Here is a 23,242-nt window from a genome sequence, read left to right on the forward strand (position 1 = left end):
GAATAATAAAGCTGTCTCAATAAATAACGTGCCTGTGTCTGTCAGTAGCGAGTTTATTTGCGTTTTTCGCCTGGTTTGTTTGTACTAGTGCCCCCTCTCTCTTGGGTGTCTTTACAGCTCAACAAGCAGGTATTTATCTCCAGTTCCAACCTCGAGTTCTCAGAGAGACCAAACTTTAAGGTTATTAAAATTTCAATCATATTTATTTATTGCAGAAAAATAATATACAATGATATTTACAAAACAATCATAAAAATAGGAATGCATTTAGACACCGGATCTATTTGCATTTTAACATGGGTCATCAATAAATAAATAAAATGTTTATTTTTTTCTCAGAGGAAAAATAATAATAATAAAAAAGTTAGGAACCGGGTATATAACAGCTTGAGCCCAGCTTATTCCCCCTAAAAAAAAAAAAAAAAAAAAAAAAAAAGGTTTTCATCTCTACAGGATATTTTTGGTTGGTTGGTTGGTTTCATTCAAGAATGAAGAAAGTCCACAATAATGTATTTCCTTTCATCAGTGGCTCATAGGCACGACCTCTTGGGAATGCATGCAAAAAAAAAAAAAAAAAAGCAAATTAAAAAAAAGGAGATAAATTCCAACATTCTTCGTCAAAATTAAAAAAAAAAATAAAATCGAACGAGTCAGACTTCTATCAGAATGCAGAGATGTGTGGATTGTACCGACGCCCAACGTTGCAGTCACTGTCCAAAGCCCTTGTCTCTTTCTCTTTCCTTAAGTGCTCCCCACGCCCTGCTTTCAATTTGGATATTGCTCTTCTAATTTCCAAGAAATCCTTGGTACAATTTTTTTTTTTTAGACAAGAACAACAACAACAACAACAAAAAAGGTATCCAACTTCAGAGTCTCTAGATTGTCCATTTTCTCCTTCTGTGGGAACAATGTCATCTGCAAAAACCCAGAGAGGGCGGAAAACTCGTTACTGACATGCAAGACAGACCCAGCAGTACCTCCGCCGGCCTGGCTCCGTGAACACTCGCTCTGTGCTCGGCAGAAGGAGGGCGAAGAGGGTGTCCCCGCTGGGGTGACACTCCCGGGGAGCCGGGCCGCGGATTCCCTTCGAAACACGGGCCGAGAAGCGGCTCGGCAAGCCCCGCCGGCTCCGTCCGCAGCGGTTGGTGAGGAAGGGACCTCTCCAGGCCGGCCCCATCCGGCCCCACACCCGCGACCGCAGCCCACCCCCGCCGGCAGCGCCCCGACACGCGTGGGCCCCGCGGAGCGCCCCGGGGACGGGCCGCGGGTGGGTGGGGGGGACTTGGGGATTGCGGAGGGCATCTCCTCGGCTCCAGCGGCCCTGCTTCCAGCCGGCCTGGAAGCCAGGAGTGGAGGTTCAAGATCTCGCCACTCGTGGCCGGCCCACGGCGCAGCCCCCCCCCCCCCTCCCTCCAAATCCCCCCGTTTTCGGGGTCCCTGCCTTACCTAGGGCTCCTGCTGGGGGGATGCGGGTGGGGGACGCCGCCTGCTAGTGGGATGCGGACATGGACCAGGCGCCCTCCATCCTCCACACCGAGAAGGCGTAGCTGAGCCGCTCGTGGGCCACATAGCTGCAGCTTGCCATCTTGGAGTCCAGCTCGTCGCTCTGTAGGACCTGGTAGAGGAAGTCGATGTACCTGGCCGCCAGCTTGAGGGTCTGGATCTTGCTCAGCTTGTCCGAGGGCAGCGTGGGGATGATCTTCCGCAGGGCGGCGAACGCCTCGTTCAGCGACTGCGTGCGCTGCCGCTCCCGCACGTTGGCCATGACCCGCTGGGTCTGCAGCTCCTCGTACGACTGGGGGCTGCCGCCGCCGCTGCTGCTGCCGCCGCCGCCCCCGCCGCCCCCGGCCGCCCCGCACTTCTTGCCCCGCTTGCCTTGCGCCGGGCTGCACGGCTCGTCCGCGGCCCCGACGGCGCTGCGGCGGCTGGAGCGCCGCTTGCGCCCCCCTCTCTTGGCGTTGGGCAGCTGCTGCCGGTCCGGCTCCTCTTCGCTGTTGCTCAAGCTGTCGTCGGCGGGGGAGACTGGCGAGTTCGACTCGTCCTGCTGCATCATCTCTGGGGGGGAGACGCGAGAAGCGGGCCGGGAAGGGGGGGGAGGGCAGGGAGGAGAGGGGGGCACCTAACCCGCCAGCTCCCCCTTGGTCGGCTGCTTCGCTGGCCTGCGAGGAGAAGGAGGAGGAGGGAGGGAGGGAGGACCTCACTTTGGGGGGAGGGGGAATGGCATCGGGATCCAAGAGAAAAAAAAAAAAAAAAAAAAAACACGCCAACCAAAAAATTAAAAAAAAAATCAAAAAATCCCTCCCGATCCCTCCTTGGAGCCGCTTCGAGGTGTCTGGGATTGGGAGAAAGTTGAAGACTTGGAGGTTCTTATAGCTCCTGCTGGCGGAAAGTTTGGGGGCAGCAGTGTCATTGGCCTGACGTGGAGAGGAGGGACTTTTGCTGAGTTTTATAGGAAAGTTTCCGCTTCCCCCCCTCCACGCCCTCCCCCAATTATTTTTTTCAAGCCATTCACAAGTGATCTGGCCTCCCCCCCCCTTTCCCCCCCCTCCCCCCCCGCGACACACATCCATCCTTACCCCAGCCCCTTTCTCGGCTTCCCTCTCCGCGGTTTCTCCCTCCGGCTCCCCCGGTTCGCACTCGGTTTTTGGGGTGGTGCTGGGGCCGGGATGGGGGGGGGGAGAGGGTGACGGGGGGTGCCCGTGCACCCCGTGGCGGGGGCGGCCGAGGGGTCGGCTGCCCCGGGGTGGCCGGGGGCTGCCTGCATCTCTCGGACTTCCCCGCCGTAGCGGGCACGGCTTGCAGCGGGAGGGAGGAAGGGGAAATTACCCGCGGGGAAGCATCCAGGCACATTCTAATCCTGCCCCCCTCTCGCACACCCCAGGCTCCCGGCTCCGAGCCCCCCCGGGGTCCGGCTTTCCGAGGTAGCCGCACGTTTCTGGGCCGGGGAGACGGAACAGGACAGCCTGGTCCTGGCAGGCGGGAGGACTGCGCTCGGAGAAAGCCATCTTCAGAGGTGGAAGCAGGGGTGGAACTGAGCGCTGGCTTCGTGCATACGCCTTAGTCCTCGAGCTCGTCTTTGAAGAGAAAGCCGGGAGGCTCCGCATCCCCGCAGCCCCAGCCGGGCACGGCGGACGGGAGGGTGTGCAGAGCCTCTCTGCCCGCCCTCGGTGCCCGCTGGCCGCACGCTTCAGTTTGCCCTCCCTGAAGGCACCCGAGCCCGGCACTTCCTGGGAACCGAGCTTATTTATTTTTAATTATCTTCTGTGTTTGTAGCCAAAGCTGTTTCTCCCCATCCCCCGCCTTTGTGCCTCCGTCCCCGCTCGCTAGCAGCCCCGAGCAGGTGGTGTGTCTTTTTAACAGCAGCTCAGACTGAAACGGGGAAAGCCTGGAAGAGAAAGCCAGAAATTGCCAGCCGTCAATAAAAGGGGCGATGCACTTCTGCTGCTCCCTCCCAGGGCACCGCACGCCTGCGGCGCCGGCCCTGCAGCCACCGCTCCTCCGGGCAGCCCCGGCGTGGGGACGGCGGGCAGGGCTGGTGCCTTTGGGGTGGGAGGGAGGAGAGGGCGAACGAAATAACAGAGGGGGAAGTCCCAGGGATGAAAAAAGTGAGAAAAAGACGAGGCTTCTTGAAAAGCGCTGGCATCTGCTCAGGGGGGAAAAGAGCCGCCTGCACCGGGCAGGGACCTCCGGAGCCCCCCGGGCACTGTGAGGAGCCGGGACCACGGAGCAGGAGCCGCCGAGGGGCTGCGGGCCCGGCCTGGCCCGGTTCGGCCCAGCTCGGCCCAGGCGATGGCCCCGGTCCCCGTCGCTCCCCGCCGCTGCGCCCGGCGTCACCCGGCGCGGTCGGGGGCTGCCTCCCCGCTGCCCGGAGGGCAGCTCTCCTGCACCGTTCTTCCAGCCGGAGAAGCGAGCACATAGCGGGCCGCCCTAACCCTGCTCTTTTGGGAAACGGGAGCAAAAACAGCGTGCGAGGGCAAGCACAGCGGCACGGAGAGCCGCAGCGAGTTGGCACAGGTTCCCTGAGGCTGGGCTGGCTTGTCCTTGCTGTGGGTGCTGCGACCATCAGGCCTTGGCTGTCACCTGGACACCACGGCCTATCTGGGAAGCTCCGGGGGTTCCCTTGTGCTGGCAACGCCTGCCCCTCACAAGGTAAAAGAGCTGCCTCTCCTCCATCTCCCGGTCACTACAATTTTGTCTGTGCCCACAGCCCCGGTGCTCCTCCAGGATGTGAGCGGTGGCATCACAGAACAAAGGTGAGCATCCACAGGCAGCTCTGGGGTTCTGTTCCTTCCTTCCTTCCTTCCTTCCTTCCTTCCTTCCTTCCTTCCTTCCTTCCTTCCTTCCTTCCTTCCTTCCTTCCTTCCTTCCTTCCTTCCTTCCTTCCTTCCTTCCTTCCTTCCTTCCTTCCCTCCTTCCTTCCTTCCTTCCCTCCTTCCTTCCCTCCTTCCTTCCCTCCTTCCTTCCCTCCTTCCCTCCTTCTCTCTCCCCTTCTTCTTACAACAAAAAACATCAGTGCAAACTCAAATCCAGGTGCATGTTAGCTTGCAGGGAACAGGACGCTGAGACCATGCCTGGACAGTGAAGCCCCACATTGGCAAAACTGGTGGAAGAGATCCCTTGTCTGTAAGGAAGGACAGTGTCTCCTGAGGGTTTGCTGGGTCAGCTGAGCTTTGAGTGGGATGCAGGACACCACCTGCTCCCCACTGGCCAGAGAAAGGGTCTGCAGAAGAGGAAAGGAAAGGTGGAGAGAGCGGTACATGAAAAGCCTAAGCAAACTCTATTCTTCCATGTCAGAAAGCAAGAAAACACAGAATATGCACATGGGGTGCGGAGGGGGGCTGTTCTTGGAGGGAGAGGAGAGGAGATGAGCATGGCAGATGGCAGGGTTTAGGGTCAGTTACTCTTAACTGCAACTGCAGCAAAAGCAATCAGCACTAGTTAGAAGAATACATCAAGGATCTGTGTGTGTTTAAGTGCATTTGTGGGTGTGTGCACGTACAGCTGGTCTGTTGCAGCGTGCATGCATACGTGTGTGTCGGGAGGGAAGGGGAGCTGGGACTGTACATTGCTTAAAGAAAGCCATTTCAGCTCTGGTTTAATTTGAAATACACAGCTTCTGGTGGGGATGGGGTTGGAGATTTTGTATTCCACTTTAAAATAGTAAATGTTGTGTATTCAAACAGTGCTAAACCATCTGTTCTAAACCTCCAAAAGCTACAGTCTGCTCTGGAGCATGGGGTGAGTGTGGCATGTCCTGTTCTCTGCTAAGCAGAGGCATGGCTTGGGTGAGGACTCACCTGGCACTCTGGGCAGGCTCTCATCTCTGCTTCACTCTTTGGAGGTGGCAAACAAAACTGCAAGCAAATCCAAAACCTTTCCAGGGCACTTCTAGGCCAGCATCTGCCCATTTGTGCAGGCCTGCCTGTATCAAGAAAATGGGTGCTGTTGGATCAGCCCTTACACGGGGCACTGTCAGGACATGAAGAAACCCAGAAAACATTTTGTCACCAGTGCAGTAACATACAGTAACTACGATAACCCAGATTACAGCTGTGGTGTGAACACTGAGCTGAATAAATGACAAGCTCCTAGGAACATGCAATGAGGAATGGCCTTAGCAAGGGGACTGAATGAGCTAGGCTTTGATGCTCCTTGTGGTCTTGATCATCTATCTCTAGAAGCAAAGTTTGCACGGCTGATCATAGGGAGACACTTGGATACCTTTCCCCTGACAGTATCTCCGTCCTTGTGTAGGAGCCATCAGCTGCTGGGATAGTCTCAGGCTGGGACGAGCAAGCCCTGCCCCAGCCAAGCACAAACATCCCTGCTTTCAAGGGGAGCGGGCCATCAGTTCAGGTCTTTCTTTGATTTTTGAATAAGAATGAATAAAAGCTCTTATTCTGTCTGCCTGATTATAAATCAGTGGGGAAGTTTAAGAACTAATGTGCGCATAGTTTAAGAACTACGTGTGGTGGTTACAAGCACAATGTGTGTTATGTTGCATGCGTGCAAATTGCAACTGGGTTGCAACAGGCTGTTCAGTGTTAGGCATATGGCCTGCACGTACACACATTGTAATTTAGCTCTGTTCACTATGGCAAAATAGCATGCTCTCGAACTGGTTAGGGCTTCCTGGGATATTCAGCAGTGTAACTGCTATGTATATGTGCTCAGGACAGGCTGCCTGGCTATGTACTCATGGAACTAACTTCCTCAGGAGCTGTCTCAAAGCCCACTAAAGTCAATCACAGTTTCCCCACTAATTTTCATGTCCGGGGATTTTAATTCCTACAGATGCCAGGTGAAAGCCCGGTCGAGACCCGATCCCTTCAGAAGGAACAAGAGAGCACTCAGCAACTTTCCACGCTGCAGCGTGTTCGAGTGAACGACCTGGGAGCTCTCCGTGTGCCCTGCCACCGACTTGTGCCGAGAGCAGCATAGGGGCAGGGAGAACCCAAAGCCCCGCAGAGCGGGACTGGCTTTTCGGCTCCTTCCGCCATCCACCCCCTTGTCCCTGACCGGAACAGCCGCCCGCCCCGGGGCCGTGCCTGCAGCCTGGCTACCTGGGCCCGGCAGGGTGGGCGCAGCCGGCGGGGCTGTGCGGCCGGCGGCCACCGGAGGGCACGATTCGCCGCCCGTCCCCATCCCCATCCCCATCCCCATCCCCATCCCCGTCCCCGTCCCGGTCCCGGTCCCTGTCCCTTCAGGTCGTGTCCCACCCCGTGTCCACCCCCGACCCGCGTGGGAGTGGATGTAGGGGGGTGTCCGGCCGCTCCCCGCTTGCTTTGGCACAGATTCCTTCGGGGGTGCCGCCGCAGGCAGCCCCCGTTTTTTTTTTCTCGCTCAGCCAAAGCCGGGGTTGGGGTTGGGGGCGTGCAGGGTGGGCACACGGCCCCCCCGGACACACGGACACTTCCCACGGGTGTGCTCCTACCCGAGGCTCTGCCGCTCGCTTCGTTTGCAAGTTCTGGAAAAGAGAAGGGTTTCTCGGGAATCACTCTGTGAAGCCGTGTCATTGTCAAAACGACCACAATGATTTTATTATTATTATTATTATTATTACTATTATTATTATTATTATTATATTTATATTTATATTTATATTTATATTTATATTTATATTTATATTTATATTTATATTTATATTTATATTTATATTTATATTTATATTTATATTTATATTTATATTTATATTTATATTTATATTTATATTTATATTTATTTATTTATTAAACCTCAATCTGTAGCTGCGATGCAGTGACTCAGTGAAAACCCCTACAGGCCTTCTATCCCGGGGGCTGCTTCTTAACTTTCCCTGCAGAAAAGCCCTGTGGAGCCCCCCCAGCGCGCCCCCGGCTCCGCGCCCGAGCGCGCCCCCGGGCCGGGGCTGTGCCGGCGGCCGGCAGCGCTGCGCCGCTCCGCGCGGGGGCTCCGCTTCGCTCCGCATCGGCCTTTCCACCCTGCTACCGCCTCCCTGCAAGGCCAAGCAAAACCTGTGCCCTGTTAGCAAGCACGCAAGCCGGCACAGGAGACAGGTATCCCAATGACCCGAGCTCTGCAATTGTTTGCCATGCGTTTTCTAATATAAAATCTTTTATTTACGTACGCTTTGCTCGGCTCCAGAAATAATGCATGGCTCCTGCTCCTTAAGGAAGGAGTGAGCACCTTGGTGGAAGGCCTATCCTGCACCACATAGAAGACCAGTCCTTCCCATCACAAGAGATCAACATATTTAGTGCTGTGGTGGAGCTCTGCACCTAATTATGGCTCTGGGTCTTGTTTATGTGGTTTCATGTCTAAATCTAAAGACTGCTTAGTAAAACAAGCTTATCTGCACTCCAGGGGATAATAGTTATTTATATTAATAATGGAGTTTATTTGCTATTTCAGCTCCTTTGATTTAAAAAAAAATGCTTTTCCATCTCTTCCATCTTTCCTGATCTATGTAAATATATCTTTTTTGTATTCTTCCTGCTCCCACACATAACTCAAATCTCTATCTTCAATCTTTCAGTACACTTGGCCCATGGAAGCTCCATAAAACTTCAGGCCTTTTTAGCCACAAACTCTGTTTTTTCTTCCAAGGTGGGGGAGGGTGTACCCTGGGCACTGATGATGGATAAGGCATTCCACTAAGTCTCCTTCCTATGGGTGGGCTCAAACTCTTCCTGCGGCTCCTGTGATTCAAGACAGAGTCCCAGAGCCAGAATTTCAACATGGAAGTGGACTATGCTGCAGTTAGCCATGTCTGCACCCTCGGGAATGATCCCCCGTGCTCCCTACTCAGTGTGGTCTGTTTTAGACTTACAGCTACTCTTGGGATCTCAGAGAAGATGAAGAAAAAAGATCATGTAAGAAACAACCATGACTCAGAAGACACTGCAAGAATTCATTAGTGTAATGCATTATTGTAATTTATTAGTGTAAGGCTCTTCCTTACCTTTGAGGCCTACAGCAAGGCCTGGTATGAAGGAAAAGGCCTTCAAGGCTGGAAGGTCATCCTAACATACATGCATGCTCTTCTAGGCAAATGGAAATTTTTTATTCTATTATTATTATTATTATTTTGATTGGTAGCCTGATTGAATGCCAGGTCTGGAAATTGGAACCCATCCACCTCCTCTTCCTCCCACTCTGGGACCACACAAGCTGAGTGTGGCTGAGCAGTGAAGAAGAGCCTGGATGGGAAATGTTAACACAAATGAGCACTCATCTCATTCTTTCCACAGTTACCTTGGCTCTAAGGATACCTATCTAGAGCTAGAGGACTTTTTGAGAGAACAGGGCTTTATTTTTTCTCTGTCAGGTATTCCTCTCAGAGAAGACAATCAGGGTGGAAAAAAAGCCTACATATTTCTTTCTAAGTGGAAAGGTATTTATATATATTTATTATATTTATTTTGTGCTATGGGCTATCTGCTATGGTACCTAAAGATCTACTGTACACCATTTAGAGCTCCAATCTTATTTGCCAGCCTCGGGAAAACAGGACGATGATTTGTGAGGGCACCTTGCTCACTATGGATCTATTCATAGATCCATACCCTGGTTTTAATCACTGACCCAATGGTCAGCCATACAATAGGTCACACAAGGAAGCTGCTCTAGAGCACAAATCTTGGTTACTGAACTTTTAGGGCAGTTGTCCAGAAGAGTCCATGGTTTATTAATGTTGAAGTAAATTAACACATGAACACTGTTCATATGTATGTACGTATGCAGGCATCCATGTGTTTGTCTATGTACTCTGACCACTAAACAAGCATCTGGGTTTGTATCTATGTTGTATTGTAAAATATTATATTGCATCTGCTTCTGTCTTGAAAACTATCTATACCAAACATATTCTCATGCCAAAGTGTACTATCTGACCTTGCAGCACTAAAAATAGTTAATCTCGGAAGCAGAGAAGTATTCATTTCTCCTTTTAGAATATTTATGCCTGCGTTCATTAAGGACTTGCTCCAAAACCCTTTGATGTCAAAGGGAGTGTTTCAGTGGGCTTTAGATCAAGCCCTAAAATGGGTCAATTAAACTTTAAATAAAATAGAAATGAAAACAAGTCCAACCTGAGAATACTGTTGAATAAAAAGAAATACTTAAGACTGGTTACTTTTGGAGTAAAGGGTAAGTCATTTTTCTTAAACATTTAGCTGAATTTATGGAATTTTCTGTGACTTAAAAATAGTTCTTTCTATGAAAGTTGTAATCTGTTTTCAGTCTTCAGAACACCCATATTTTGTTGCATGGTAGAAATGTTGTTGTTAAATATGTTGACCTTGTAAGTGCAAAGATGTTTTGAGCTCAGTGGTACGTATATGTTTTGGACCTTAAGCAGTAAGACTTGCACCAGATTTGCAAAGACAGAGAAAAAATTTCATTTCAACATATTCTCCTGACTTTAAAATATGTTCAAGTTCATGTCCCAATTCATACTCAAGCAGTTTATGACATTTTATAATGTCTGATCTAATGTTATTCTTTGCTGTTACACCTTTTCAAATGGCCTAATGCAACACTTGGTGACAACAGATATAATTAATTTCAAATCAGAAGATGTGCAAGGAATATAACATGAAATTTCTTACTTTTCAGTGGCATTAACAACTTCAGACGGTAATCCTTTTCTCTACGACAATACATAGTACACATTCTTTATTTGAAAAAAAAAAAAAAAGAAGAAGAAGAGGAAAGCAAATATAAAAACAGACTACAGCCTCACAGTATTTACCAACACTGTTTCCCTTTAGTCATTGTATCAGATGTTTGGGTACTCTGAATGATGCATACCTCCAGATTTTTTTTTTTTTTTATTTTTTCTGAATGGAGATTACTTGATGCACAACAATAAAATGGTCATTATTCTTTTCAAACAGATAGAAGTTTGATCAATTACATTGCAATGGCTTACAGCCGTATACTATCTACAGTGTCACTTATGATCTATTTTGGTTATCCCCACATGGCCTTCAACCTAGCTATTATCAGCCAACATGTTAAACTTTTGGTCAGTGGAAATCCGTTAGTGTCTTGGAAAGACACATGAAGCTGTCTTCTGGCCAGATTCCATTATGGGTAACTACAACTTTATCTACATTCAACATATGTAATTGAGTGGCTGTGGTATGGCACACTGTCATTTGGCTTAATTTCAATCAACCTAGATAATTCTCTATGTTTTCTTTCCTATAACACTGTGTCATGTTGCTGTACAAAGCGAAACAGCTGCCACATTATCCTTCTTGAAGACGCATCCAAGAATGGGCTGTCTCTTCTGAGAGGACAACACAGCCTCCAATTTGGCAGGTAAAATTTAGCAACACCAAATCCTTCCACCTGTGGTTTCATGTTGTCAGTTCATTGCAGGAACTAATAGTCTGGTATAGATGTCAAACTATCTGATTTGTTAGTGTAGCTGGCAGGCTAGCTGTCTAAGCCTTACTGTTTCCGCACAGGCTTCATTGTGGGTAGCAACTTTTATCCAAAAAAACACAGAAAAAAATCCATGTTTAAAGATTAGATACACTGTTGGGAAATTAAGTTCCTAAGTCTAAATCAGATGCATATTGAAAGAAGGAGGTACTTAGTACTTGCTCACATCAAAGGTATGGGGCCAACTCAAAGGCACATGGATAGTAGGGAAGAAGGTGATCCAGCCATTCAGCTGTCACTACAATAAACAGCTCTTTGTATTCACACTGACCTAGTGTAGGTCAGCAGCAAGCTATACTGCTACAAAGAGATAGAAGGTGCTTTACCATTCCTTGTAGTTGTCGAATATATTGCAATTCTTCATGATACCCCTCCCAAACTGTTCATTGAAGGAAAAAAAAAAAAAATCCATTGCTCCTTATGTCACAGAGGTTGGAAAAATATTATACAACATAAAGTTGCCATTAAACTTTGCTCAAGAGCATTTGAAAATGGTATGTCACATCCACACTGGATTAGATGTTACTGCAAGGACACCAAAACTGAAGCAAAAGAATCAGTGGCTCAACAGCAACGCCCATGGCATGTCAGATTGTGTATAACATAAAAACAACCCTTCTGCAATACAGAGGCAGGCGAGTAGTGCCATACAGGTAGCAGTATCATTAGACGTAGAGTGGAAAGAAACCACAGCAAATGTAGCTTGTTTTCCCTAGATTTTCAGTGATTATGAAACCTCTATGGCGCTGCTAAGCAATTCCACCATACCTCTTCAAGGCAAGCATTACCAGTCTCCATATAGACTTCCTGTCATTTGAAAATGTGTCATTGGATGTTTTCAGCAAAAGAAAAGGCTTTGGTCATAAAGCCTCCTTTCTTCTTCCCTGAGGTCACACTGCATCTTTGGGGTGATACTGGGTGCTTGTGTGGTATGGAAGAATTTCAGAAACCCTCTCAATAAATAATGCTAATGACCCATAGCTTCTTGAGAACTGTGATTTGGGAGGGGAAATGGGGTTGAAAGATATGTCATTAGAACTTTTCACTTTCTGCACTATTCTCAGCTACACGGTAAATCTTTTCAGCTTGGAGGCAAAATAACTGACCTTATATTCCAAAATCCTCTCTAGTCAAAGACTTGGCTAATGTACTGGATTCATCAAAGGATTTGGACAATGGGACAACAAAGATTCATGCTTTTACCACTCTCAGAGAATATGAGAAATCTCTATTTTGGAGGAAATGTACTTGCATATTTAAAATATGACAAATACCATATGTTCACATCATAGATCTGGCAGAACTTGTTTCTCTCTGTGGGTAAACTTTATGCTATTAACATCACAAAACTTCTAGAGTATAATGTGGTTCAGCCTATAGGTATGGCATTTATGATTTGAGAGGGGATGCTGTAATAATTCAGTTCCTGGATGTGTGGAATATATAACAGTGAGAATTGACTTAAGCTGTTGTGAACCCATGTATGGTTGACAGAGTAAAGTAATAGACATGTGCATCTCTCCAAATTTAATAACTTGAGGCTGGGAAAGGTGTTTTCAGCAATAGGATTGTCTATTGGTCTCTGTTCCATCTTACCAAGCCTTGGTTTACTATTTCAAGCACAGTTATCAGTACTTTGGTGAAAGCTCCATTTGCTGATGATTAAAATTTGGGTTCTGTATGTCAAGGAGGTGGCACCTGATGAGGACCTAAACTATCAGTTTAATCATATTTGGCAACATTTGTGATATCTGCAGAGAAAAATTAAACTGGCTCAGATGTAGTACGAAATGAATTCCACGCGTCTTCAAGTAAGGCAGGGAAAGATCTGAGATAGCCTTTCATTTCACAGTCTCTCAATCACCTTTTTATTTATTTATTTATTTATTTTTGTCCATGACTATTATTCATCACTCTACAACTTCTCTTGCATCTGGTAGTTTTGCAGAGTTATTAGAGTCAAGGATGCTGCAGAGTTACTGTAGTGTCTTGGCATGTCATTAAAATCTGATTAAAACATCTTTCTGTATAGTCACTGAATTCTCTTTACTTTTTGTTTTATATGTGATAATGTTAAGAACAAAAATGTGAACTATTTAAAAGAGTAAGCACTCCCAAAAGTCCCAGATGATATTATTGAGTCCTAAATCTCTGATTCAGCTCAAAGTTATTCAAGAATAATTTTTAAATTATTCCTGTACTCCAAAAATTTCCTGCCAACTCAATGGCTTAGTTATATACATTATTCTAAAAGACTTCAGAGGAGCTTAGATGGCCAAGATCAGGTCTAAGAGCACCTTGAAACATCTGAAACACTTCAGCCTTTGGATAATTACATACGTTTGGGGCCAACCCACATTTCTCTTTGGAAAGTGTTTCCCCTGCATGGCTGCAGACAACAGATGGATCATATGATCTCTGCATTTGGAAAGATGGCATAATTCTGGCAGACTGACAGTTAAGTGAAGGGGGCTGGTTTCAGATCCTCATTAAGAAAATATACAACCACACAGAGTGGACTGAATGGCAAAATGTGATCACTGGCGCCAGCTTTCATAGAAAATGTAGCATGCTGTTGCAACATGAAATCTGATGTGCTGTGGCTGGATCTAGCTCTACCGGGTTTTGCGTTCATTTTTCAAATAAATGTGTTTTAAAGGAGACTTTTTTGTGTGTTTCAAGAACCTTCTGTTCATGAATATAGAGAGGAGCAGAGCAGTGGAGAGGTGGAAGACAAATATGAAAGGCCACCAGCCCTGGGGTCAAAGAGGGACATCAAGGCTTTGTTGGGTATTCCCTCAATTGCAAAAGCTTCTGTGTATTTTCTGTGTTGAAACTTCTTTTTATACTTCTAATGATGCACTGTAATTATTGAGGTTAGGTGCTTCTAGAAACTGGCATTTTACCTAGAGACATCTTGAGGTCCTGTGCCTTTTCTCACTCTGTTCAACGGCAACTTTGTGCCCAGACTTCCACAGATGGGTAGGCTTAAGAAGACAATTCAGAACAATGTAAAATGTACTACAGTTTTCCAGAAATACTGGATATGAGCAGTAAGTGCACCACAATCACTACTCACTGCTGAAGAGAGAAGGGCTAGCATAGCTGCACACCTTCATTTCACTATCAGAGACCAAAATAATGGCTGTGGTCTTAGGTCAAAACTTTTAATTCCCTTAGTGTCAACAGTGGCCTAGGAGAAATCGGGACCTTAATATTGTATCTCATCTTGGTCATACAATAAGTGAATGATCCTAAATAACAGATTGTTCTGTAAATCCTTTGTTCAGCAACATTTTGTCCAGACCAGAGAAATCATCCCTCCCGCCTGAACCCAAGATGTTCAATCACTGAATGGCATTTGATGTGGAATAATTGTTACTGTATGCTTTGTGCTATATTCACAACTCAGTCCTTTGATAACAGTGTAAGTTTCAATAATCAGAATTCATTAGAAATATTAAAGACTTTATAGTAGGTAAACAATATGAGGGGAAAAAAAATCAACATCTGAATTAACTACTCCTCCATCTCTTAGCTCATTTATTTATGGTAAAGTCCCTTCATACACAGATTTCTTCTTTGCTGAAAAATCATAAAATCATAATATGAAGAAATCATAAAATGCTCTGCTTTCCCTTGAACTTGGAGCAAGGCTTGGAGCAAGACAAGATGGAACTGGAATTAACATGGACAATTATTACCTTTCTTCTGCTTTCAGAGCTAAAGAGACAGTTAAATCAACAGAGGATTTAAAGTTTTCTCTTTGAAATTATGGCAGAGGTAAGACGAAAGCATAAACAGGCCTAGCATCTCAGCATGCCTGATTACTTTGGCATGAAATAAAGCTCCAGGTAACAATAGTGAAGCTTGTCCTTCTGCACTACAATAACTCTACATGGTAAACATTCAAAACTCCAGGGTGTGGGAGGAGATGCTCTGAGTCACAGTTACGGCACTGAAGCCCTTGTGGGGAGTATAAACCACAGTAAGGTAATGTAATATATATAAACATTTGATTACGTTACAGACCTTACAAGTGTGGATTCATGTGAGAATTGACACTACACTACTCAAAAGTAAAGATTACAGGATTGATTCCTTAGCTTGACTTCTTTGAAGGAATGGGAATTTCAAATGTATAGAGACCACTGAACTGGGCTGTGGCTGGTGATCTATGGAATGATGGCTGTAAGAAATTGTAGGGGTTTAATATTTATTACCACCAGAGCAAAGCTTATCCCTTAATCTAGGGTAGAATGGAGAAAAAATGAAATCTAAGTGAAATTAAAGCAAATTTTTAAAAAATATCTGAGCTGCATTCTTTGAACAGATAAATTTTTAAGGCATTACAGTTGAGCATTTTTATTCAGTTCTTTTATTCTGGGTATACTACTGTGATGGATATTCATTTCAATATCTGAAACAAGCTTGCTCTTTCACAGTAAAGATTAAGAGAAAATACTCTGAACTGATTGTTTAGCATTTTAAATTATTTTTAGAACAAGTTTTACTGTATTACAAAAATATTATAATCAACATACCTATCTGTTCTTTTTATTGTTATGGTATATATGTAATAAGAGAAGTGTGGCTATCATTGTTGCAGATCAGTAGTATTCAAGCCTAGTGAAAACAACAAAGTCTTATGAAAAATGGGGATTCAGCATGCAGAGCAGTTATATTTTAAACATCTCGGCTATTTTTAATTAAAAAAAAATCCAAAAGTTCCAAGTTCATCGAAGAGACCAAAAGGGTTTCATAGAAAATCTCTTTGGGACGCACCACTGATGTGAAAGAGAAGAAAAATAAATCAAAAACTCTTTCCATCATTTTTGCTTAGAACCCCCAATGACTTCAAAAACTAATTTATTTTAAAGTTTGTAAAAGAAAAGAAGTGTTGTTGGACTAAGACTTCACTTATCAAGTTTCATCCTGGAGGGAATTTTTATAGTTGAGTTATAAACCCTCCACACTAGAGTGTTTATAATGGAAACGCTGACAAATGCGATAATAAACACCAATCATGGGGCCATAGTAGCTGGTCAGAACGTGGATGCAGGAGTTTGCAGTGCTATCATAATATTTTGTTCCGTTTCCAGCACTAATTTGCTTAAACCTACTTTCAGGTTGAGCAGCTGTAAAACAAGATCAGCCTGACTCTAGATTGCAAAATCATTTGATTATTTTTACTTCTCTTACAAAGCTTGGAAATGTCTCTCAAATATGATTTCATTTAGACTTATTTTCTGGTTTACATGTCTGAATACTAATCGTAACGTGATAGCTACAAGGGAACTCAACTTTCTACCAGAAGGCAGCCTTCAGTGGGCAAAGAGAATATAAACAAACCCGTCTCAGAACAGGATCTAAAAATGGGCTATGATCAAACAGCTTTAAGGCTTTAGAAAACCCCTTATTATCTTTTACCAGAAGTAATTGACACTGTCAGTTTTTGTTCTTAATGCGGTGATAATGGCATGGTGCTCTAGGGAGACCAAGGCCTGTGATTGGCTTCGGCGTTGGTGGCAGCAGTGCTTCTGAGCAAGGAAAGTCCTTTAAATACAGTGGGTGAAATCCAAGCCTTGCTGAAGTTAGCAGCAGTACGGTACTCACATCACCGGGGCCAGGATTTTACTGGCTTCGCAAGCCTGACATGCAGTTTTATTGTCCTGTGACTCCACAGACTCTGAGACATCTATCTTGGATTAAGATGAGGATGGGGGGAGAACGGACCCCACAGTCCCGTTATTTCAGTGAGACAGGATCACACTCCAGCAAGAAGCCTGTCTGCAATGTCTCCAAAATGTGTTTATATTCTTAGCAGACTGAGCTTCCAGGACTTCAACACGTCCACATGGGCAAGTTGATTGGTCTGTATAGCTTCCTGCTGTTTCACTGAGCATATAAGGGTGCGCTTCAGTTTTAGCAGAGGTGTGGTAAGAAAAAATTGCACCAAGACTACCATTCTGGTAAATCTATGCGTGTTTTGGAAAGGCATGAAACAAAAAAAATTAAAGCCCCTTCATCAGTTTCTCAGCTCCTATAAATCAGTATGAAGCCAAGAGGTTGCTCTGAAGTATCTGACACAATGCAAAATGTGTCTTGGTACTTTGTGCTGTTTGCATATCGTTTTCATTTTCTTGTACCACGAATGTATTTTTAATTTTAAATATTATTCTAAGAATCAGTGGCTCATATAAGAATGTTACTGCTGTTCTGTGTTACTGCTGCAAAGTTTCTGGTAATCTATTCGAAATAAACATTCATAACACAGGATCCAGGTTTTGATTTGTATTCAAAAATAAAATGTAACATTTTCTTTCTGCTTTTCTCTTGTCTTTAACACAAGCATGGAAAAGCTTGGATCTTGAACAAATTCCAATGTTTTGTTATTAAAACAAGAAGAGAAAACAATAATTTTTGAATTATCTGTTACAGGCATGTTTACATTACGAATCTCTTAAAGGCTCTGTGTGCTATAGAGTTCTAATTTTATCCAGTGACTTGAGCAAGAAAAAATATGGAAAGATACATAATCATGCTGTGGAAAGCATAGTTGTATGGAGATGATGGAGAAATAGTGGTAAGAAGTGAATATTGAATTGCACATTTCATTATCCTTAAATAATTTGTCTTCATCGTTTTGCTTGACACAGCAGTAACAGTAAAATGCATCTGGGTCATGTGAACAGTTGTTGATTTTGGAACACTGCTCATTCCTAGTTCCTTTTCTCATTTTATTTTTAGCAAAAAAACATCTGAAGAGGTGAAACACCCCGGTTTCTAGAGAGAATCCAGCTGCGTTAAATATCCAACTGCCTCTTGGAAAAAAGCATTCTGACAACTAGAAAACAGATGCAATGTGTGGAGTCAGGGAGGTCAACGAAAACAAGTGGAAAAGGGATCCAGGGAAGTAAGTGAGAAGAGAAAGAATATTGCAGTATTAAAACAGGATATTAGATCACTCATGATAATAATACTGAAGTGAATGGAACAAGAAAAAGAAGAATCATAACAGCAGCTGACAAAATCAGGAGAGAAGAAACCAGAGGGTGGGATTTAGATCTCAGCCATACAAGTCTGAAGCCGGGATAAATCTTGATTTCACTAATACCACAATTTCATATAGTGGAGATAAAAGCTGTCCTCAAAAGTGCTCGCAGGTCCGCTGCCCAGGGTGGGACATTTGTTCCTAAATTCAGTGCGGGCTGGACTAGAGGAGGGGAGGGTGGCTGAGACGCACCAGGAGGAGCCGGAGGGGCTCCAGTCTAATGATAAAAAACTAAGCCAGCTCCAGGCCTGAGGAAAGGGAGCCCCTAGCCCCTTCCCTTAGGCGGGGCCCCGCGGTGGAGCCCCTTCCATCCCCATCCCCGTGGTACTGTCGGCCTGGGCTTCCCCGTCTTCTGCCTTCATTTTTTCAGCATGATTTTATTTTATTTTATTTTATTTTATTTTATTTTATTTTATTTTATTTTATTTTATTTTATTTTATTTTATTTTATTTTATTTTATTTTATTTTATTTTATTTTATTTTATTTTATTTTAATCTCCTCGCAGCAATGAAATGCGTGGGCCCTGAGGAGCAAAAAAAAAAAAAAAAAAATCCAGGGAGGGGTAGAAGTCTCTGAGTGACATTCCCGAAATCAAAGCCCACATGCCTCCGTGTTTTATTTTTCTCTCTCCGGAGGGCACAAACAGCATCCCCCGCCTTCTCTGCACCGTGCTGGGTGCGAGCGCCGGCACTGGCCGCACACAAGCAGGGGCAAAGCTAGTCCCTGGGAGAGAATCGTGGCACCGCGCGGTTCCGACCAGATGTTCCGCTTAACTCGCCCTGTGACACACGGCATGGGCTCGGCAGGCTGGATTTCAGAGAAAAGGGAGTTGGTTTGTGTTTATTAAAAATAAATAAATGCAGCCACAGGGTTTTTCCTAGTCCCTGGCAGGCAGCTGGGCCAGCAACTGACTGTGCTGGAGAGCCAGTCCGCAGGTTGGAGCAACTCTGGTGCCCCGTCCGACGCGGCCTCGAAGGAGGCACATTGCAAAATTTTACAGCAAGCAGGCGAAGCAACAACAACCGAAAAGCCCCAGACACTTTTTTTTCTTTTTTTCCTTTTTTTTTTTTCCTTTACAAAAATGGTATATATTAGCAAATCTACACACAGGGAACCCCTCCGTCCCCCCTCTCCCCCGGCTCCCCAGGCACTGCTCGGTCTGTTCCCCACGCCTGCATGGCCCTGGCTGCGGTGCAGGGCGCCCGGGCACGGCTCCAAGCGCCCCTGGGGGGTGGTGGCCGTCCCCCAGCCCCGTCCCGCCGGTCCCCAGCTCTCCCTAGCTCGCCTCCTGCCTGCCGCAGCCGTCCAGGAGCTCGGTCATGAAGGAGATGTACACTATGGCCAGGCGCAAGGTCTCTATCCGGGAGAGCCTCTTCTCGTAGGCGAAGGTGGGCACCTTCTTCCTCAGCCGATCAAACGCCTCGTTGAGGTTGAACATCCTCTTCCTCTCCCGTATGTTGGCAGCCTGGCGCTGGGCGTAGGTGATAACCCGTTTTCTCCTGGGTCTGTCCAGGACGGAAGCGCTCCGCATCCTCTCCTCTTCCTCCTCCTCCTCCTCGTCTTCGGGATCTCCATCTCCGAAGGCAGCCAGGGGCAGCCCCCGGGCCATCCCCTCCCGCAGCGACAGGGCTCTGTCCCCGAAGGGGGACCCGGTGGTGACCTCGCAGAGCCCCAGGCTCGGCCCGGCCCTGGGGGGACCCTGGGGGGCTCCCAGAGAGAGGTCGGCCACGAAGTCCAGCACCGAGGCGCCCAGCAGCCCCTCCGGGCAGGGCACTTGCGGGGCTCTGCCGTGCAGCCCCGGGCGCTGGTGGGCTGGGAAGAGGCTGGCTGACATCTTATTTCAGACAGGGCTTAATCTGGTCCCCCATCCCCAGCCCCAGCGGCGTTAATATTTATAACCCCCCGGATAACAGGATTAGCAGGGCTAGAAAGAGCGGCTGTAAAATTTCTCTCCGTGATGCTGATGAGAGGAGACAGGCAGCTCCCTCGGGGACGCGTGGATGCTACCGAGAGAGGAGTCCCCAGCGAGTCAATCCTGTCACAGCGATCAAGGGCAGTTCCTTCTTGGCAAAACCCTCCGCTGTTACCTGCTGAGCACTTTTGTCTCTTCTCACAGACCCGCAACCAAACGATTTTCAGCCTCTTTAAAGCCCGCAGCAGCAGAGCCGGGTCTCCACTGGGCTTGCTTTCCTGCTTTCTGCCGGGATCTCTGAGCCCTGAGAGCCGGCCGGACAATTGATGTCAGGCAAGTGCATGTATGCTTTTAATGATGTCCCGAAGAGGGGACCTGCATGCGGAGGGTCACCGGGGAATGTTTACCCTGTATCCCAGCGCAATGGGAGCTGAATGACAGGACCTCCATTAGCCTAAGTAAGCATTGTAGGGGACCCGATATTGCATTCCCGGTAGTAACTGTTGGCATCGTCCTCTCCATTCCCCCTAAATCCCCTTCAACTAGAGTTCAAACATCTTTCCAGCGTGGCACTAAAAGGCTGCTTCGTAAAGCTCATTTCGGTTCGGGCGATCTCAAAGCATTCGCTTTGAAACCCCGTCCTCCTGCCCAGGAGACGAGGATAAGCTACTCCTATTCAGGGCAGCGGCTGCTCTCACCCCTGGCAGAGCCGTCCCGGTCACCGGCGGTGCACGGATGAATCAACCTGACTCCACTCCCTGATAACGCTGGATACACGGCGCAAAATACCGTGAAATGCGCATCAACACACCCGCACACATACACCGCCGAATACCTTTCTTTGAGCAAGGTTTCCTTGGGGACAGACGTGGGGGATTGGTTTGCTTTTTGTCTTGGGAGGCTGTGAGAGGTTAGGGGCTGTGTCTTCACCCCACCACATCACAGACTATCTCCAAGCAAACAGCCTGGCAGGGTTACGCGCACCCAGGTTGAACTGCATCGATTTTCCTTGGCACACGATCTGTGCGTACCTCGCGTTTAGGAGGTGCTGCCCGTTACTCTTGCCCTGCCTTCTTAAGCCCTATTCTTCGCCTTTGTCATGCATTGTTGCCACTCTCACTAATTAGTTTCTAATTTCTAAGGGGATTTCAAAGCCCATCAGATGAAAGCAGACGGGTGGGGGCTGCCGAAGGATCAACCTCCGCCAAAACCCTTCCTGTTTGCCTACAGGACCGCAAACATTGCCGATGGCAAACCAGGATCCGCCGTCGTTTACACCGCGGCTAGCATCCCAAATATCCTTTTGTTTGTTTGTTTTCCCTGGGAAAGGTGCCGCCGTAACGACCCCCCCAGCTCCCTCCCAGCTCCGTGTGCTCTTTCCGGCAGGCGATGCGGAGCAATGCGGGGCAATGCGGAGCGATGCGGAGCTTTGCGAAGCGATGCGGATCAATGCGGGGCGATGCGGAGCGGCCCGGATACATTGGACAGCTCCGGGGCGGCGCGCCCGGACGGCGGCGGCCGCGGCGGCACAGGTAACGCAGCTCCTCGGGGGTGCACCGTCCCTCTCCACTTGTTTTGGGGGCCACTGCGAGCCTCTCCTCCCCTGGTCACACCGCCACCGTCACCACTGCTACGGTGGGAGGCGTGGTGTCTGCTGGACAGGTGTAATGGCATGCCCAGGGCTAAGGAGAGAAGCAAATTGCAGGGAGACTGCTTCTATTCTTAGTAAGGCTGGGATGTTTCCTAGCAAACGGAGATGCGCTTATCTATCGTGCATATCGCTCACCCGGTGATTGAATTAAAAAGGAGCTGTAAAGCATCTGATAGGAAAAATGTTTACGTTAGAGAGCATCCTTAGGTAACATTAATTTGGAGAGCTCTAAAGGCTAACAGTTAAGCAAAAAGGCTGCATAGAAAAAAATATATAAATATATAATCGACCTGCAAAGGGATGTAACTTATTTGAGCTCCCTTTAACTGAGGTGGCAAGCATTTCGTTTGAAGACATGGAGGTATAAATTAAGGGCATATGCTAGCAGAAGTGTGTGACCACAAGGTGCGAAGTTATCGGGGAAAATACAAATACTTCAGATAATGAAACAAATGAAGAGTGAAATGTGAAATCGTCAACTCTGTGTCAAACTTCACACGAATTTCTCGTTATGTGAGAAACTGTCTTTTAGAGGAAGATAGAGCAGCCCTTCACTAGGGTCTTTTCAGAAAGACACTCCTGCTCACATCTCTAGTTTCACATTGTTGCAGGAGACAAACTGCAAAGAAAACTGGGACGAGAAGCGAGAAAGTAAAGGCAGAAGGTTGTTGAGTCAGTATTGCAGTGCAAAGCGATATAAAATACAACATAAAAGATTTAGAGGGGGTGTACCTGCCTCTGGATCCTTAAAGGAAGCACTAAGGCCAGGACTACAACCAGCTGGAACGTCGTAGAAGCAAATGAAGACTTTTAGCAAAGGTGAATCCTCTTGCCAAGCTGCTTATTTATTTATTTATTTATTTATTTTATTTTTTTCCCCTTGCTTTTTTGTTTCCTGTTTTTCTCCCCTTACCTTTATTAAAATATTGAATTTTCTCTTGTAACAATGATTGCAAATTATTCATAATTAACTCAATTAACTATGATTTGAAATATGTTCTAGGACAGTTTTCAGACCAAATTACGTACTTAGATCAGCGTTTTAGATTTTTTTTGACTAAGCATGCAAACAGTTTTCTATAGGATTGTTTACCTTTTTTTACCCATCTCTCATTGTACCTTTTTATTTCACTTTTTGTCACAAAATTTTTTGCTCACAAGATACATACAGATACTAAGCACTGATGGCTACACCTTCAAGCCTCTCTGCAACTATTTACATAATTGTTTTTCTTCAGAAATGTCTGTGATATTATTCTAGATGATCATGAAGATTGGGATCAAAACCCAAAATACAATAAACAGCTCGTCTGATCTATTAACCCTATCAGAAGGCATATATATCTCCTTATGCCCACACCTGATTATGTACCAATTACGCTAAACTTTGAAAACCTAAATCTTTTAATATGCCTCCCTATATAACAAATCCAATGCCCTTTGTACTAGCAGAAATTATGACAATGTGCATTTTAATTCAGTGTACCTCGATGGAAATAGTTTTATTTGTTTTAACTGTGGGTTCTGAGTACCTGTGATGATCATTTTTCACATTATCATGCACGAAAAGACAGCCGCTCTGATGATTTAGCATTACTGATGGAGATGTTATAGATTTTAACAATATAGACCTATATTTTACTGGAAAATTTATTGGGAGTCAGTAGTAATCATTGGATGTTGAATTAAGG

The 23,242-nt window shown here is 46.3% G+C and overlaps 3 protein-coding genes across 4 annotated transcripts; 1 reads left to right on the forward strand and 2 right to left on the reverse strand.

Annotated features, from left to right (window-relative positions):
- Nucleotides 1–342: 342 nt before the first annotated feature.
- TWIST1 (twist family bHLH transcription factor 1) lies at nucleotides 343–2,340 on the reverse strand. Of its 2 annotated transcripts, none has more exons than XM_080581247.1 (2): nucleotides 1,447–2,340; nucleotides 343–545 (listed from the first exon to the last, which is right to left on the reverse strand). In XM_080581247.1, exon 1 carries the CDS (start codon nucleotides 2,051–2,053, stop codon nucleotides 1,490–1,492), a length of 564 nt encoding a protein of 187 aa, XP_080437373.1. In that variant the 5' UTR covers nucleotides 2,054–2,340; the 3' UTR covers nucleotides 343–545; nucleotides 1,447–1,489. The 2 variants fall into 2 exon arrangements, with proteins under 2 accessions (XP_080437373.1, XP_080437372.1); XM_080581246.1 differs by having other exon boundaries at nucleotides 343–915; nucleotides 1,447–2,335.
- A 216-nt stretch (nucleotides 2,341–2,556) lies between these two features.
- LOC308190204 (uncharacterized protein) lies at nucleotides 2,557–7,022 on the forward strand. Its single transcript, XM_080581245.1, has 2 exons — nucleotides 2,557–4,253; nucleotides 6,295–7,022. Exons 1-2 carry the CDS (start codon nucleotides 3,597–3,599, stop codon nucleotides 6,439–6,441), a joined length of 804 nt encoding a protein of 267 aa, XP_080437371.1. The 5' UTR covers nucleotides 2,557–3,596; the 3' UTR covers nucleotides 6,442–7,022.
- Nucleotides 7,023–17,716: 10,694 nt separating this feature from the next.
- FERD3L (Fer3 like bHLH transcription factor) lies at nucleotides 17,717–20,422 on the reverse strand. The gene has a single exon (XM_080582885.1). The coding sequence runs from the start codon at nucleotides 19,820–19,822 to the stop codon at nucleotides 19,265–19,267; it is 558 nt and encodes a 185-aa protein (XP_080439011.1). The 5' UTR covers nucleotides 19,823–20,422; the 3' UTR covers nucleotides 17,717–19,264.
- Nucleotides 20,423–23,242: the final 2,820 nt, after the last annotated feature.

Source organism: Anser brachyrhynchus (genome assembly GCF_964034855.1).
Source record: "Anser brachyrhynchus genome assembly, chromosome: 2".
Taxonomy (NCBI): domain Eukaryota; kingdom Metazoa; phylum Chordata; class Aves; order Anseriformes; family Anatidae; genus Anser; species Anser brachyrhynchus.